Source organism: Oratosquilla oratoria, chromosome 9 (genome assembly GCF_046742065.1).
Source record: "Oratosquilla oratoria isolate Oo_2021 chromosome 9, ASM4674206v1, whole genome shotgun sequence".
In the NCBI taxonomy this organism is placed as follows: Eukaryota; Metazoa; Arthropoda; class Malacostraca; order Stomatopoda; family Squillidae; genus Oratosquilla; species Oratosquilla oratoria.
The window spans coordinates 13,330,338-13,346,792 of NC_134785.1; the positions used below are offsets into that span (position 1 = coordinate 13,330,338).

The 16,455-nt window shown below is 38.9% G+C and overlaps 1 protein-coding gene across 6 annotated transcripts; it reads right to left on the minus strand.

Moving 5' to 3' along the window:
* Positions 1–2,634: 2,634 nt before the first annotated feature.
* On the minus strand, positions 2,635–15,872 carry LOC143028239 (carbonyl reductase [NADPH] 1-like). 6 transcript variants are annotated; one of them, XM_076190045.1, is made up of 8 exons: positions 15,762–15,855; positions 12,552–12,594; positions 12,117–12,159; positions 11,446–11,574; positions 9,975–10,106; positions 6,807–7,060; positions 6,297–6,480; positions 2,635–4,505 (listed from the first exon to the last, which is right to left on the minus strand). In XM_076190045.1, the coding sequence occupies exons 1-8, from the start codon at positions 15,838–15,840 to the stop codon at positions 4,359–4,361; spliced, it is 1,011 nt and encodes a 336-aa protein (XP_076046160.1). In that variant the 5' UTR covers positions 15,841–15,855; the 3' UTR covers positions 2,635–4,358. The 6 variants fall into 6 exon arrangements, with proteins under 6 accessions (XP_076046160.1, XP_076046161.1, XP_076046159.1 ...); XM_076190046.1 differs by lacking the exon at positions 15,762–15,855 and adding an exon at positions 14,422–14,538; XM_076190044.1 differs by lacking the exon at positions 12,552–12,594 and having other exon boundaries at positions 15,762–15,872.
* Positions 15,873–16,455: the final 583 nt, after the last annotated feature.

A 16,455-nucleotide genomic window follows, 5' to 3' on the forward strand; every position in this document is an offset into this window, starting at 1 on the left:
ACCACTCTCCATGATGTTGTTGGGGTTAGGCAGGGGGAGCAAAAGGTGATATCAGGAGAGGAGGGAGTGTAGAGGGCTTGGTATGGGATATGTGTATGATTATGCGTGTTGTTCATGATAGTCAATGAGTCGAGTTGAGTCTGTATATCAAGCCCTCTGTCTGTGTCGGGGTTGTCGACAAACCAGGCAGACGACTTGGCGTTGAAGTCACCACCCATGATCAGGTTGGGGATTGAGGTTAGTTGGCTGAGCTGAGGTCTGAAGGTGTTTGGAACTGTGGGGGATGATTGGGGGGGAATGTACGTGATTGTGAAAGAAAGTGGCTCAGCGTTCCTCTGAGTGGAGACTTGGCTCCAATTACAGAAGAATGTTGCATGACTGGTCCATCGAGGTGTTACTAAAATCCCTAGATATTAACAGCTTACTAAGAAGCCAACACCCCAGCATGGGGCTGTTTGTAGATGGAGACAAAAGGAAAAAATTGCTCACGTATTGCAAAACGGACTGCTATGGGAATGAAAAATATAGGTGAAAACAGAGGCACCACACTTAATTGGATGGAAGACTTCCTGATGGAGAGGCAGATCATGAACACATGAAATCATTCAATAGTTAAAAAGGTAAAAAATAGATTGCCACCAGGATTAGTGCCGACACCAATGTTGTTCTAAATCTACAATAATATGGGGGGAGGCACTATATTGCTACATAAACACATTTGCAGATAACAAAAATACTTAGGAAAACAAAGAAATGACAGGTCAAATGAAGCAATACATGAGAATATAAACAAAAGCATCAATCAATGCCACCTTGGGTTTCTTTGTACAGAAACTCAGACCTACAGCAGCCAATAAAGCTTCTCAAGCCTTCACATTGATCCTTACAGAGGATGAAATATCGAATTGATATATGTGATGTGTGATGAATACAAAACATTGATGGTCCAAAAGTGTCAAACAGACTTAATCACTAACAAATATAGTGCAATACATCAAGGTTGAGGTTACAAAGTGCAACACCCAAAAATCAATGAGCAAAAAATAAAGACCTGGAAAATCGTAAACATCTTGGGCTTCAGCCCATCAATACAAAGTATTCCCCAAGGTTAAGTGAAAACTCGTGGAAATTTGAAACGGAGGGACTACAAAAACATGTGACATTCCCCATTTTGCATTCTCCAGAGATACAATGGTTGTAGCTTCTTAGAATGTTGTGCACGTCAACATGAAGTCTTGCATGATTACAGCCTCTACTCCATTTCATTCTACCATGAAATATCAGTCAAGCCTGAATAAAACCTGGGGTATGCCAAAAATGTATATTCTATTCTATATACCAAGGTCTTTTCCCCCCTTACCTGGGGGGTAGCCAAAGTAAAAAAATGAAAGGTGCAGATGGAGAGATGATAACAGAGGAGGAAGCAGTAAGGGAAGGGGTATAACAAAACACGTAAAAGATAGCAAAGGGGTCACGCTCAACTCCTATCCCTAAGCCAATTAAAGCCATGTTTTTCATCAACACCTGGAACGAGCATTATCACAGCAAAGGGGGTGAACCAAGACCATCTTATCTTCTTCAGCACAAGGACTTTCACCAAGCCAAATAAAACAGCCTGGCATTTAATTAGAACAAAATCTGTAACAAGCATTATCATTACAAAAAGGGTTATAAAAAGTTAGACACCAAACACCAATTCAACACCATAGTTCACAGACCAATAGTATGGTATACAAATATCTATGTGGCACTTCCTTGCTATGAAGACATAGTGAAAATACAAACAACCCAATCTCTAACATCAAGTTTTTGCTATATCTTAAGTCCCCACAAAATGACATTAAAACTGGAGTGTCTAAACAACAATTAAATGGTGGGCTCCAAGTTTGGAAGAATCATCTTACACAGAAGGTGGTGTCACCAGAAATATCAGTACAAGAGGAAAGAGGAGAGTAACATCACAAACCCTAGGCAAAGAATTACAACAGTACACAAAGTAAAAATACTTGAGGCAAAAAATGTTGTTAACAATAATACATGGCCTTTTGTCTACATTCAAAACTGGAAAATAAAATGTTCACCAAAGATATCAAAATAGCTTCCTGAACAGTGAAATGGGACTAGTGAATTGGTTTATCCGATGAAAATGTGTTCTGACCACATACAGATTTAAGGAAAACTGCTCTGCTAAGATAAAACACCACATAAACTAAAAGGCAAACCAAATACCAGAAACCGGTTACATAATGCAAGTACATTCATTATAATTAATAACAGATAATTATCTATCCCACACAAATATACAGAAGTGTACTCAGCATTTAACATTTTAGAGTGGACTGCCTTCTGTATTTACTTTAAAGATACATACCAAAGGCTATTTTACCTTTATATGGAGGGAGGGGACAGTCAAGGTGACCCTCCTCTTGCATACACTACAATTAGGTAAATTGGATACACAAAAGACAGTCCCATCTAAAACAAACAAATTTAAAGCAAAGTTTCATCGATTGAGAAAAGAGACGTGACTCCACGAGTACTCCTTTCTTATACATCACAATTAGGTAAATAGATATACAGTAACTTAAGCCATCACCCAATTGCAATTACCGATATACATATGTGGTTTACTTGACTGAGTATCATAGTATCCATTCTCGTAAGATTCTCTTTATAGCTCAATACAGCTTTACAATTTTTATTTCGGTGGTCATGGTCTGAATGCATAGTGTTTTCAAATAGTAGTTTGAAGTTTGGAAAATACTCGGAAATCCTTTGCACTTGACTTGTTCTCCCGTTTGAAAACGTGCCCACAACTTTTCCGTGCATACAACCTGAAACAACTTTAATTTTTTTGTTACTGACGAGAACCCTGCTTTCACACAACAGACAAGAATGGTCCTCTGACTTTCCAATAAATTTCCTACTAAGAAAGTTTCTGATATCTGTTTATCAGTACAGTCTCTTTGGTTTATTGGTGGCAGTGGTAGGTGGGTAGGAGCAGAGGAAGAGGTAACTTGCTAGTTTTCTTCTTCCCCCGTGTGAAAGTCAAGGAAAACTAGTTGAAGTTGACATTAATTGGCCAATACCAATATCACACCAAAGAGGTAGAGCTACAGACATGGTTTGGAAGAGACTTGAGAATAGTGACAGGTGTGATAGGAGAGCAACAGAGAGGAAGACTAAAGAAGTTATGTGATAAGCATTAGTGGAAATTAGTATCCAATCATGATAGAAAACTGCACGACTGATCCATGGGAATGTCATAAAAGTTCCAAAAATTCTGATTGCATAACATTCATGCAGTCAATACCCTGTACAGTCTGAAGTCGAGAGATCTCACGCCCACTGTGGTAAGAGTACCAATACCTTGGTCCCTTGGTAATACTAATCACATTTCATGCAAGGCATTGATAATAATTTCAAGTTCCCTATATATAACTAAACCATCTGTGCAAACTGCATAATTTTTAGAAAACTTCCAGCATGCACCTTCACATTCAAATTGTATTTTATACAACTGTAAGCAATTGACCGTTTTAAAAAACTCCAGACATACCTAAACATTGCAACCTTTACAGGTTTCTCCATCTACAGTCTTCAAGTAATCCAACATAACCAAGAAATAAATTTGTTTCAGTACACTCAAGATTAAATCACATTCCTTGAATCAAATACATGCCTAAATTTCTTCCACAATACAAAAATAGAACAAGATAATACCGTAGATGCAAACAATTTATAAAACCACAAACAAGCCACCCTGAAAACTGTCAAATTATGTCACCAAGTATCTCGTACATTACTCCTAGCAAGCTTGAAGCCTGTATGGCAAACACTTGTACCTTGCCTTGTTCCATGGCATCTTTTTGTGTAGGCTCAATGTGGTTTCAACATCAATATAACTGACAACTAATCAGGTGTTTGCCTATTATGCACATATTATAATCTAACGAACTTTGGGATAAAATTTTTAGCCTATGTCACTCCAAGGTATTTCTCTCTCTCTACACTTCTTATTTCTACCTCACAAAGTTTGTGCATGCAAGCTCAACACTGGTCATCATGCTCAGCCACCTTACAAGTAGGTATTGGCAAAATCTTGGGAGAAAAATATATATATTTTCTACAACTTGTCCAGTTGCAGTACAATGCATTGTGCTGCAGTCCTGTTCATACTTTGTAAGACTATTCTCAAACAAACAAACATGGGGCATCTTGAGCTTATGACAAGTTCAAAGGAAGACTTTCACATGAACTAAGAGAGAGGACACTATGGGAACAACTCAATCCTGCAAACCATGAATTGGTAATTACCATAAGGTAACTAATCGGTACATAGGTACACTTAAAGGAAATCAGAATCGGACAGGAATGGGGCCATGCACCCAATCAACTATTTGTTTCTGGGACCACAGATAGCCGCCTCGTGGCTCCTCGACATCATTAGGGAGGAGTGCCAAGTAGGATGGACACACTGCTCCTTCCTCAATGGAGGCTGGTCCCTGAAGAAGAAAATAATCGTTGTTGTCATTGTTACGGATTGTAGTTTAGCAGCACTTCTATCCTTGGAAAACACTTCGTACCCAGACACCAGAGTTAGGGAAAGGAGAGGGAGAACATAACTTTATTCTTCTTCTTAAATGTGACATGGGAGACAGACAAAGTCAAAGGCATAAATCCACTTTCCACCCATTTCATTCCCATATACTCCACTCCCATTCACCACCACCTCCTCCCTCTTTTCCTGGCTCCTCCTGGATAATGGGTCAGAAGCAATGCAGCAAGACAACACATCCACAGCAAGGCTGCTTCATTTAATCAGTGACCCCCCCTTCTCCATCCCCTTGTGAAGAAAAAGAAAAAATGAGAAAAAATCCCTTTAGAGTTCATCCAAATTTCATTCACACATACTCCCTCAACCTCCCCATCCCACACTCACTCCTTTCTATGCATCACAGCATCATTCATACACAACCATTCTCTACTCAACCCTATCTTCAGTCTTCTTCTTTCAACAGACATCACCCTCTTTCCTAATGCCCCTTTTACCCACATCCATACATCTCATCCTCTGTCATCCTCTCGTGATCACTCCATCCAACTCTGCCTTCCACACTTTATTAATTTTCCTTCACTCACTTTCCATGCGTCCAAACCATCCCAATACTCTTTCATCAATCCTATCTGGCAACTCCCTTTCCACCCCTACTCTCCTCCTCACCTCATTTCTCACTCTAATAAGCCCAGTAACCCTTACCATACTTCTCAGGCATTTGATCTCAAACACATTTACACCCTTCCTTTCATGTTCTATGTTTCTGCCCCATACAGTGCTGTCAGCACAATCGCCCCTTCACACAAGCTCCTCTTAGCATCCATTCTCAAATGTCTATTTCCCATTACACTTTTTAATCCCCCAAGGCATTTACTCACTTCTCTCAATCTACATTCTACCTCCCCCTCTACCCTTCCATTTCCTGTCACATTCACCCTTGAATATCTAAAGCTATCCACTTCCTCCAGTCACTTCCCCTTTACTGCCATCCTCTCTCCTTGTACATCTCATCACCTTACCTCTACCCACATTTATCTTTAACTTCCTTCTTTCACACACCTTCAAAAACTCTGTCACTAACTCCCTTAATCCCTCCTCCGATCCTGCTACTAGTGCAGTGGATTTAGAACAGGTAGGGGTTGTGTGGACAAGATTTCTGTGGTAAGGCAGATATGTGAGAAAACTTAAGGAAAAGGTAAGGATGTTTTCTGGGCCCTTATGGATTTGGAAAAAGCTTATGACAGGGTAGACAGGAAGGCACTGTGGGAGGTATTGCAGATTGAGAATGGAAGAAAGCTGTAAGAGCAGTCAAGAGTTTTTGTAAGAGTAAGACCCTGTGTTAGAACTAAAAATGGAGAGAGCTAGTGGTTTGAGGGAAAGGTGGGACTTTGCTATGGATGTGTTGTGTCAACATGGCTGTTCAATCTATACATGGATGGGGTGGTGAGAAGTAAATGCAAGGGTATTGGGCCCAGGATCAGAGATGGTTAAAGAAAATGGAGAAAATTTTCATATACAACATCTAAAGGAAATATATTTGTAATGATCAAAATTCTTGCCTCTGATTTTACCGACAGACAACCTACAAAACCCCTACACTGGCTGGCATTGGTTCTTGGGCCCTAGCATAGATATGGAAGAAAATTGAATTAATTGCATACTTGCACTTCCTATCATTCAAAACAAGAATCAACCATGTTGTGGTACGGAGCAACACATGAACATGTTCTTAGCCTACCTTGTGTGATGACATGTCTGTGCTAACATAACCTGGATGGCAGCTGTTCACAACAATGTCTGGTCGAGGATCTTCGTCAAAGGCCCTTTGCTGGATACGTGCCAGGGCAGACACGCCAACTTTGCTAACAGAGTAGGTATTGCTCTGCCATCCCTCCTCCTTCCATGTTCCTGCTTTGGCAGCTCTGTATAAAGAAAATAATAAAATAAATGAATAAACAAACCATACACACATACATCCAAAGGTTTTTTCCCCTTACAAGAGAGGTAGCCAACAAACCAAATAGACAACAAATAAACAAACCAACCAATCAATAAAAACAATCCCTTGTGGGGAAGCTATAACTGACTCAATATTCTAACTAAAATCAATTCCAAGGACTCATCTTTAATCTGCTAACATGTTCACCAATAAAGACTTCTTGTTCAACCATTTGAGAGAAGAGAGTAGAGAGAAGACGACGAAGAAAGAAACAAAAAAAATATATATTATATATATATATAACCTTACCTTATAAAATCATTCATCATTGAACTCAGGTCTTCTTCAGTGAGGTCAGGTGAAGCCAGTTTTGTTCTGAATCCCGACGACTCTGGCTCCTTGCCATTCATCCTCAGTAGGTGTCCAGCACTGCTAGACACGTGAACAACTCTAGCATGGGGTCGCAACAGTGGAAACAAGGCATGACAAACATTCAGTGTTCCAAAGTAGTTTGTTCGTACGGTATTTTCAGCCTGTTCTTCAAATGGTTCTGTCGCACCCACCTATACTGCCAAGTATTTGTAACCCAAAAGTCAACTTATTAGGACAGGTATGAGGGATTTTTTCTCACACATTCTATTTACAGTGCTCAACATAGGATTGGTCCACCAGGTGTGTGATGGACCAATGTAATGTCGAAAAAGTCAACACCTTTAAGGGGGACTAATTTGAATGTGCTGCCTACCATCATCTCGTTGTTGCCTTGCCACTGTTGAGAGAGGATCTGTGCCGCAAGTATATGTCCCCACCTCTCAAACTCTACCATCACCTCTTCAAACCCCCCCCTTCCTCCAGTGTTGTGAATATGGGCTCTAGTAAGGATTCATTGCAGGAAACCATTGTCCAGATTGTACCTCTAAAGAAATCCAGTCATACAAAGAAGGAAATAGCTGAATGAGTTGGCATGTGTTCATGAAGTGTTGGATGCTGGGCTGCCAAGTTTGGCTGGGAGGGGGGCATCTCCACTCCCACTCCGAAAGAGAAGCCTGGAAAGGCACTAAAGACCAGTAAAAGGGCCCAGACAACTGTAAAACATCAGGTCGAGTATAATTCATGAGTGACTGCAAGGAATATCAAGGAAAATAACCTTCTGTTTGGCAAGTTGTCAGTCCGAACTGTGAATTGTATGATAGCAGAACTTGGGTGCACAGGGCACAGACCTGTCAAGGAGCCTCTTCTCACCCTTAAACAGAGGCTATTTCCTTCATTGTACAAACAGATTTCTTTATGGTTATGATCTGGGTAATGGTTTTCTTTGATAAATCCTTATTATAGCCCATAATCACAACCCAGGGGTGGGTGTGTATATGTGTGTGTGGGGGGCTAGAACAGGTAGGGACACACAGGACACTTGCATCACAAACCTCCACACACTGGCAAGACAACAACCAAGTGTGGTGATTTTTGGCAGGATGATTAGCTCCAGCCAAAATGCTACAATGGGAGGCAGCTTTCAAATTGCATGAAAATTCACCCTCCTTAAGAGTCTTCCATTTTCAACATTGCACTGGTCCATCACAACCCTGGCTGACCAATTCTATGTTAACCACTTCAGTATGATGACGCCTACGTAGGTCCGATGAGGCGCAAGTGGGTACACGAGGGTGCTGGCATTGGAGTCTTTATTATATATACATATATATATATATATATATATATAATTTTTTTTATGTACATAGTTATCCCCAGATTCTGTGAACTGGTTTGATCATGTTTTCTATGTTCATTATTACTCAGACTAAAAGAGAATGAGTAATACGGCAGTGACTTCATACTGTGCGAGTAGTGTGATGCAAATTATATATGGCAACCGATGCTGCACAGGAGAATTTGAGTTGTACTGAAGTGGTTAAGCACTGTATATACACAAGATTACTTTCCCCACATTTGGGAGGTAGCCAACCATTTGTCACACATACCATACATAATCTGATGTAACTTCACAAACTTGCCCTTTCAAGGCATGGATAGTGTTACATTACAAAGGACTTTTTGAAAAAGCAAATCTAATGTACACTCTTACTTTGAACTCTACAACCTTAGCAAAGCTCAACTGAAAGTAATTTTGACTGCAGAGAAATAATGTAAATAGTGACAAAGTAGCTATGCTCATGAATACACTCTGCTCGGTAAACGAGTAATCTTTTATTTGCCGACACCTATGAAGGTACATACATAACCAAAAGCTTTTTCCCCCTTACAAGGGAGGTAGCCAAAAATCAAATGCATAAAAACCACTTCCATCCATTCCATCTCCAACATACTCCACTACCCTCCACCCTCTTCCCTCCCTCATATCTTGGCACCTCCTGGATGATGGGTCATACCTGCATCTTGCCCACTGCCCTAGGTCAGAAGCAGTGTTGCAAGACACAGCACATCCACAGCAAGGCTGCTTCATTTAATCAGTGACCCACCCCCTCCATCCTCTCATGCAGAAAAAGAGATGGGGAGAAATCCCTTCGGGCTACGTCAAAATATTCACATATGCTCCCTTACCCCATGCATCACAGCACCATCCATACACAACCATTCTCCACTCACCCATATCTTCTGTCCTCTCCCTTCCTCAACAGACATTCCCCTCTTTCCCAATGCCCTATTTACCCCATCCATGCATCTTATCCTTTGTCATCCCCTCATGTTCACTCCATCCACCTCAGCCTTCCACATTTCTTTTATTAACCCCTTCCATATGGTGACGCCTACGTAGGCTTCATGAGGAGCAAGTGGGTGCGCGAGGATGCCGATGTCGGCGTCTTGATTATATTTATTGTAGTTGTACCTGCATGACCCCCATACTCTGTAAACTGGCTTTATCATATTTTCTATGGTTATCAAAATTCACAGGTGAAAGAACGATCGATACAGCGGTGACTATATTTTTTATAATGCAAGTATTATGACGCAACATTGTAAGTCTGGCAGCTAATGCTGCCCGCGAGATTTTGGCCCGGAGTGAAGTGGTTAATCTTTCTTCATTCATTCTTTCCATATGTCCAAACCAAAACAATACTCTTTCATCAACCCCATTTCCCAACTCCCTTTCCACCCCCACTCTCCTCATATCTCACTCTATCCAGCCTAATAACCCCTACCATACTTCTCAGACATTTCATCTCAAATACATTTATACTCTTCCCCTCTCATCTTCTATGTTTCTGCCCCATACAGTGCTGTCTGCACAATCACCCATTCATACAATCTCCTTTTAGCATCCATTCCCAAATGTCTATTTCTCATTACACTTTTTAATCCCCCCAAGGCATTTACTTGCTTCTCTCAGCCTACATTCTACCTCCCATTCCTGCCACATTCGCCCCCAAGTATTTAAATAACAATGATAATTTAATGGTATGGAATCAGTCTTTTGTATGGTTACACTTGTAACTTCTGATTAAAAAGAAAAATACATACCTTATATGCAATTGCAGCATTATTCACAAGAACATCAAGGCCACCATAAGTCTCCTTCAGATATTCAGCAAATGTGTTTATACTGTCTTTACTGTCAATATCAAGTAGATGAAAGCTTGGATTGTAGCCCAACTGTTAAATGAAAAAGCACAGAATTATCAAACTGAAAAAAAAAAAAAAAAAAAAAAAAAAAAAAAAAAAATAATAATAATAATAATAATAAAATAATAATAATAATAATAATAATAACAATTAATAAATAAATATAAATAAATAAAATAAAACAATAAATACACGAGTTCAGAGTTCCAAACTACCCTCTTAACCACTTCAGTATGATGACACCTATGTTGGCGTTGGCGTCTTGATTGTATATATTTTTTGTAGTTGTAAACGAGTTACCCTCTGATTCTGTAAACCGGTTTGATCAAGTTTTCTGTTTATTATTACTCAAAGTAAAGAGAACTAGTAATGCAGCAGTGACTATATTTTATATTGCAAATAGTGTGATGTATCTTTCATATGGCAGCCAATGCAGTGCGCAAGAATTTGACTCATAATGAAGTGTTAACGTTAAACCTCAAGGCCCAATGCCCATAATGGCACTCTCAACATTCTTCAACAACTCTTGGATTTGTAAGATATCCCTCAACAAATCATCCATGCTAAAATCATATAAATATATCTTTCTCCTCTCAGCTACATTTAAACTAACAAATGCTCCCAGGAAGAACCAAACACACTATTGTTACCTAACCAACATACATATTCCAAAGGTTTTTCCCCCCTTACAAGGGAGGTAGCCAAAAAACAAAGGCATAAAAACCATTCCCACTCATTCTATCCCTATCACACTCCACTCCCCTCCACTCTCTTCCCTCCCCCTTATCTTGGCACCTAACCAACATAGCTTCAAAAATAAGCATCCCAGCAGCATGTTTACCACACTACACAACAAATTGAATTCACATATCCAAGACCCTTTCTTCCATTACACATGCACGTAAAGACCCCTTCACCATATCTACCCATCTCATTTTCACAAGTCTTCCTTTCAACCTCACTCCAGTCACATTCGCTTTCTTTATCCATTCCTTCCACTTGCCCAAATCACCTCAGCACTGATTTATCTACTTGACAGTTCCCTTCAAACCTGTTTTCTGCTTAATCTCAACATTTCTGACTTTACAATCCAGATAATATTTGTAAACGACATCAGTGAAAAGGTAAAATGTAAATTGAAATCCTGTTATTTTTATGAATTACCTATACACCAACCCTAGAGGTTTTGATGAAACCTTGAGACCATCTTTCTTGTACAAAGCAACTGATTTAATGACCACCACACATTTGTAATTTAGCTACGCCAATGACATCTTAAGTACTTCACTGCCATACTTCTATGTACTTTTAAATAGTAAACACAAATGGGATATTAAACAACATTCATATCAACCCCAAATCACCTTACCTTGTTGAGTTCAGCGACTGCTGCCTTTCCTCGTTCTTCATTACGTGCAGTCAGGTATACTATGCCATCAAATTTCTGGCATAGCTCTTTCATTATGCCATAGCCTATACCCTTGTTGGCTCCTGTCACCTGCAAGCAAAATCATTCAACAATTACTACAGTTTTCTACGATAACAACTGTTACCCAACTTCAATGACCAGACACCCACAGACCAACAGTGTCTGGCAATAGCTCATCACCTACAGACCTCTCTGAAGACATAAAGGAATACTGCATGTTGTATCAGTGTGAGGCTATTTCTGTTATTGGCTAATAGGAGGGGAGCAATTTCCAGTCAATTGTCCTTGTGTGAAAAGGTGGAAAAAATAATGTCGAGGTTGGGATGGGAAAAATCTCAAGATCTGGTCTGGGGAAACTGTCTTGCTTCTTTTAATCATGGTGTTATGTTGATGGATTTTTTTTTTTTATAATTTCTTTTACCTTTATTTGAGTATTAGGGAAACTAGTCACTGCGTTCCATCCACATGACCATAATAGCTGGTGCCCATAACTGGTCAATATTAATTCTAGGACATTACAAACTAGAAGACCTATATGATCATATTTTATAACATTTGTAAAGTACAGCATTTGGAATTGTAAAATGGAGCACAATAATTATGTAACTTACCACACATATCCTTGATGATGATGTCATTGAAGCTGCAATTCCTCTGCAAGAGAAAGAAATTTCTGGTTGTTTTGACAAATATCTATTTACTTTCTTAAAATGTCCTTCAACTCATCATCTCAATTATGTTGGTCCATTTTTGCCAAACTTGACATGAACTCAAAAATTGCAATAATTCTACTTAGCATTTTCAACTAAATTATCTATATTAAGGGTGTGTGAAGAGGAAATTTCAGAGAAACTGTTGACAAAAGTAACAATATACAAGAGTGTAGGTCCATGAAGAAAACGAGGGAATATATCCCTCTGCAAAATTTTGGTTGTGGATGCGTGTGCACGTGTGTGTATGTGGAGTAGAGGTGGAGGGGTTTACTCATGTAATCATCCCCTCCCATGGTTATCTTCCTAGGGTGGGTGACTACCCTGAGATCTTACGTCAAGTTTAGAGACCAGTTGCCTGCCTCCCAGGTCACACACCCTGTTGGAGGTGAAGAGGGAGACAAGGTTTTAAAAATTGGCAGCTGTGCTGTCCATCTTGTAGGACCAGTCACACAGTATTCTTACATGTTTGGAGACCATTTTTCATAGTTATTGCTAATGAAGTACTATCTACAACCTTCCCCAGCACCTAACCACCACAAGTACAGAAATGGCCTGGCAACAGACACCAAGCACCTAAAATGCAATCACCACACGAAAGACAAGGAACATGTTATCTTGCACAGTCATGTACTCAATAAATCCTGTCAACTCTGCAAAATCTCACCAAGCAACCTATAGGTTAAATTGGTGGCCACGCCCAGTTCCCTCAGAGCTGTGGGTCTCCAACAAGCAAGAACTAGTACAATGAATTGGTTTCACTACTGTAACAAAAAATTTATGCAGATGACAAATGTTTCTCTGCCATCACATTACGTGCTTCATCAAACATCCTATGCATCAAGCTAGGAAAAAAAAATAATAATAATAATAAAAATAAATAAATAAAAATAAAAAATAAATAAAAATAAACAAAATCACTACCAAGACACACATGAGTATCAGCACATGCAATCAATTCATTACTCAACACTGTGCCAACACAGAACTAGCCAGCCTCCAAACATCAGTGTCAAATACGAAATCACCACACAGAAAGCCAACATGATCAGACAGCTTCAGGAAAATCTCACAGGTCATAAAAAAATAAGTACATTGGCTAGGGAAGTTTAGGTTAGGTTAGATTAGATTAGCTTATGACATTCTCTTGTGACTTTCTTCAGATTTGACCCACCCTATCTTATAAATGCCCTATACTTACTCACCTTCGAAAAATACCGAGCATGTTCAATTAGTGACCCAAGGGATAACCTTGTGGCTGTGGTCGGGTTCTTCCCACACCATGGGTGTACAACAGGGGAGATCTTGGGAAACAATTACCAGCAAACTGTCACCGTAGTCAACTATTCTAACAGCATATAGATGCCAGTGCTGCTATTCTAGACATTTACCAATACATTTGTATTTAACATAAAAAATATACTTTATGGACATATAGTCAATCAATCTGTTGCCATGGAAACTGTCCATGAGCACTGATTCACTACATAGGTCAAGAGATTTTGTGTTGGACTCTGGAAGGGGCGAATGCAGAGCAATGTAATATAAGGTGCTCTGTGCCTTCTGTATGGTGGTTGCATTTAGGTAAAGTGGTGTTAATTATATGTTGGTAGGGTGGTGACCTGAACTGCATGGCAGTGCAATTCTTAGAACATAAGAATGAAGGAGACTGCAAGAGACCATAAGGCCTACACTAGGCAGCTCTGTATCCATCACCCCCCGTCATCCCCATCCATAAAATTGTCTAAGTAATTCTCACTTGCCTTAGGAGTGATTTCTCTGGGGATTTGTAGTACAGATCCTGATGGACCTAAAATGGCATGCTTGTTCTTTGATCCAAGTGTGAAAGTGTTTATGCATTACACCAGGGTACTGGTGGAAGATTATTAGCACATCTATCCTCCTGGACAACATTATGTAAAATTTGCTGCAAATATTTGTGTTGTTTATAGGATGTCCATTTTCTTAATTGTTGGATGTTATACTAAACTGTGGATGCTGAATTAAGCAGTTCATACAGGGATAGTATTCTCCTGTCCAAATACTAGGTCTGCCACTGGTCATGTATGTTTAATCTATTTGCCTTTACTGCAAGGTATGTATGGGATTAAGGTCATGCATGATTCATATGCAAGGCCCATTATTCTAGGATTCTTGTCCCATGGGGAAGGTTCGCCATTTGATCTAACTACTGGGAGTTTCTTACTTTTATGGTAGTTGGGGGTAAGCAATTTTGCCACATCTTGGTTCCTTATAGAATTGCAAATATATATTTCTATCCTATTCTGGCCAGGCAATTTCATTCAGCTTGGAGAAAAACCCCTATCCTGCAGGGAGCAACTAAAAAAATTTTTTTTAGTTCAAGCACAAAATTGTCACCTAATGCATTACCATAGTCAACTATTCTAACAGCATATAGATGCCAGTGCTGCTATTCTAGGCCTTTACCAATACATTTGTATTTAATTTAAAAAACATACATTATACAAATATAAATGACAAATTTATTGGAAAAAAATCATCTGCTGTTTGCATTTTCACCAAAGCTTACTGGTTGTGGTATTCATTAAACAAATCCTGGAGTATTGTGGTCCCACCCTTCCAGTGTTATACACGACAAATTAAAATTTTACAATCTTGGAAACTAATTATGATGAAAATGGTATAAAGAAGACACCTTCCCCCACCTCCATTACTTTATTCAAACAAGTTTAGGGAATCATATCAAAGTTGGAATACAAGGTCTGTATTAACAATCACCCTGGTTGTGTATATGAATAAACTAGGTTATTAGACAAACATATGAACAACAAGGGCATTAAAAATGACAGGTTTTTGTAGGCCCTGTGAGCCATCCAAGAAATCAGTGACAGAAAACAAATCCACTGACTTTGTTGATATCTGCATGGTACTAGCTTTAGTGGCTATACATTGACTGTCTGGTTATTTCAAACGTGAATGAACTTTATTCCTAGGTTATCTATGCCAATACAGTACCCTATACCCTCATTATTTCCTCTTTAAAGTAAGATTCCCATGAACATTTACATCTCCGGTACCTACACTATTGCAACTTGCATCACATTTTTTTATATTCACATAGTTGCTCCTCTTTGGGTTGTTTTCCCTGGATTAATATAATGAAAAATGTGTGAATCATGAACGAATAAATTATTCTAAATCATACCTAACAACAGTTACGTAATCTAAAGATAAACCCATCATTCTTGTAATCACTATCTTATCTATCAATCCTAATTATCTACTTGTCCCATCACTCGCTCCAATGCAACTGCAATATAACTGCACAGGGAACCTATCCTGCATTACATTTTGATTCGTTTCTTCAGTACCACTTTTGAGACAATGACCATCAACTTCTTACAGTTTTGGCCAATTTAAAAAACAATTACACAATAATTACATATTTTCTCGTTACCTACATAATCAACAGTAAACACTGTTATTGTTACATTATTATCATCAACACAACCAACAACAGATTCTACAAAATTCTTGAAACAAAATGATCGGTCTGAAATTTACCTACACGTCGCCCTTCCAGCAAACACGTTCGTCTGACCCACCTTCCCTCTGGCTTGTGAGTCATGGCTTGTGATTCCATCCTTAGCCCATCGGAATGCATTAATCAGTAATTTGATAAGATAAAATACAAACAAAATGCATAGACATATCACTAGTAGTATGCATGTAACCCATGACATATGTATAATTGTTCACATAAATTTACATATTGAATTTTGAATATAAAATAACGTAAATAATTTCATACTCTCACATCTTAAAATGCTTTTAATAATATTACAAATGAAATATTTAATAGTTAGTTTCAAAAGACATTAAAATAATTATCGTATGTATTCAATACAGGTACAACAAAGGATTTTCCGACTATCTTTTGAGAATTTGGATTTGTGCACACCGGCATTTTTCTGATTATTTACGCTAGATTAGATATTCTTACTTTAAGACAAGAATTGATGCAAGGATGATTAGAGGTGCCAACAGGAGTCCTTATGCACAAGTTTCCTGTTAATATGAAAATACTAAAACATAAGTATTTCAGTATCTTTATACTCGAATTTCGCGCCATCTTAGTCCCATTACTACCGCTGGAGTACCACACAGATGAATAGAATTTGTGAGCCACATTGAAACAAAACGCATATCACCACAGAGAAGTCAGGTACATATAAAAGCTAATTCTTAAGTGGACAGA

Bases quoted from the DNA above. Each gene is read 5' to 3' on its own strand.
- LOC143028239 (XM_076190046.1), bottom strand. From the start codon at position 14,518: ATGAAATTGCCTGGCCAGAATAGGATAGAAATATATATTTGCAATTCT. The intron at 11,575-12,116 runs GTAAGTTACATA...TTTTGCTTGCAG, and splicing joins CATCATCAAGGATATGTGTG to GTGACAGGAGCCAACAAGGG. The intron at 7,061-9,974 runs GTATGTATTTTT...TTGGCAGTATAG, and splicing joins ATGCTGCAATTGCATATAAG to GTGGGTGCGACAGAACCATT.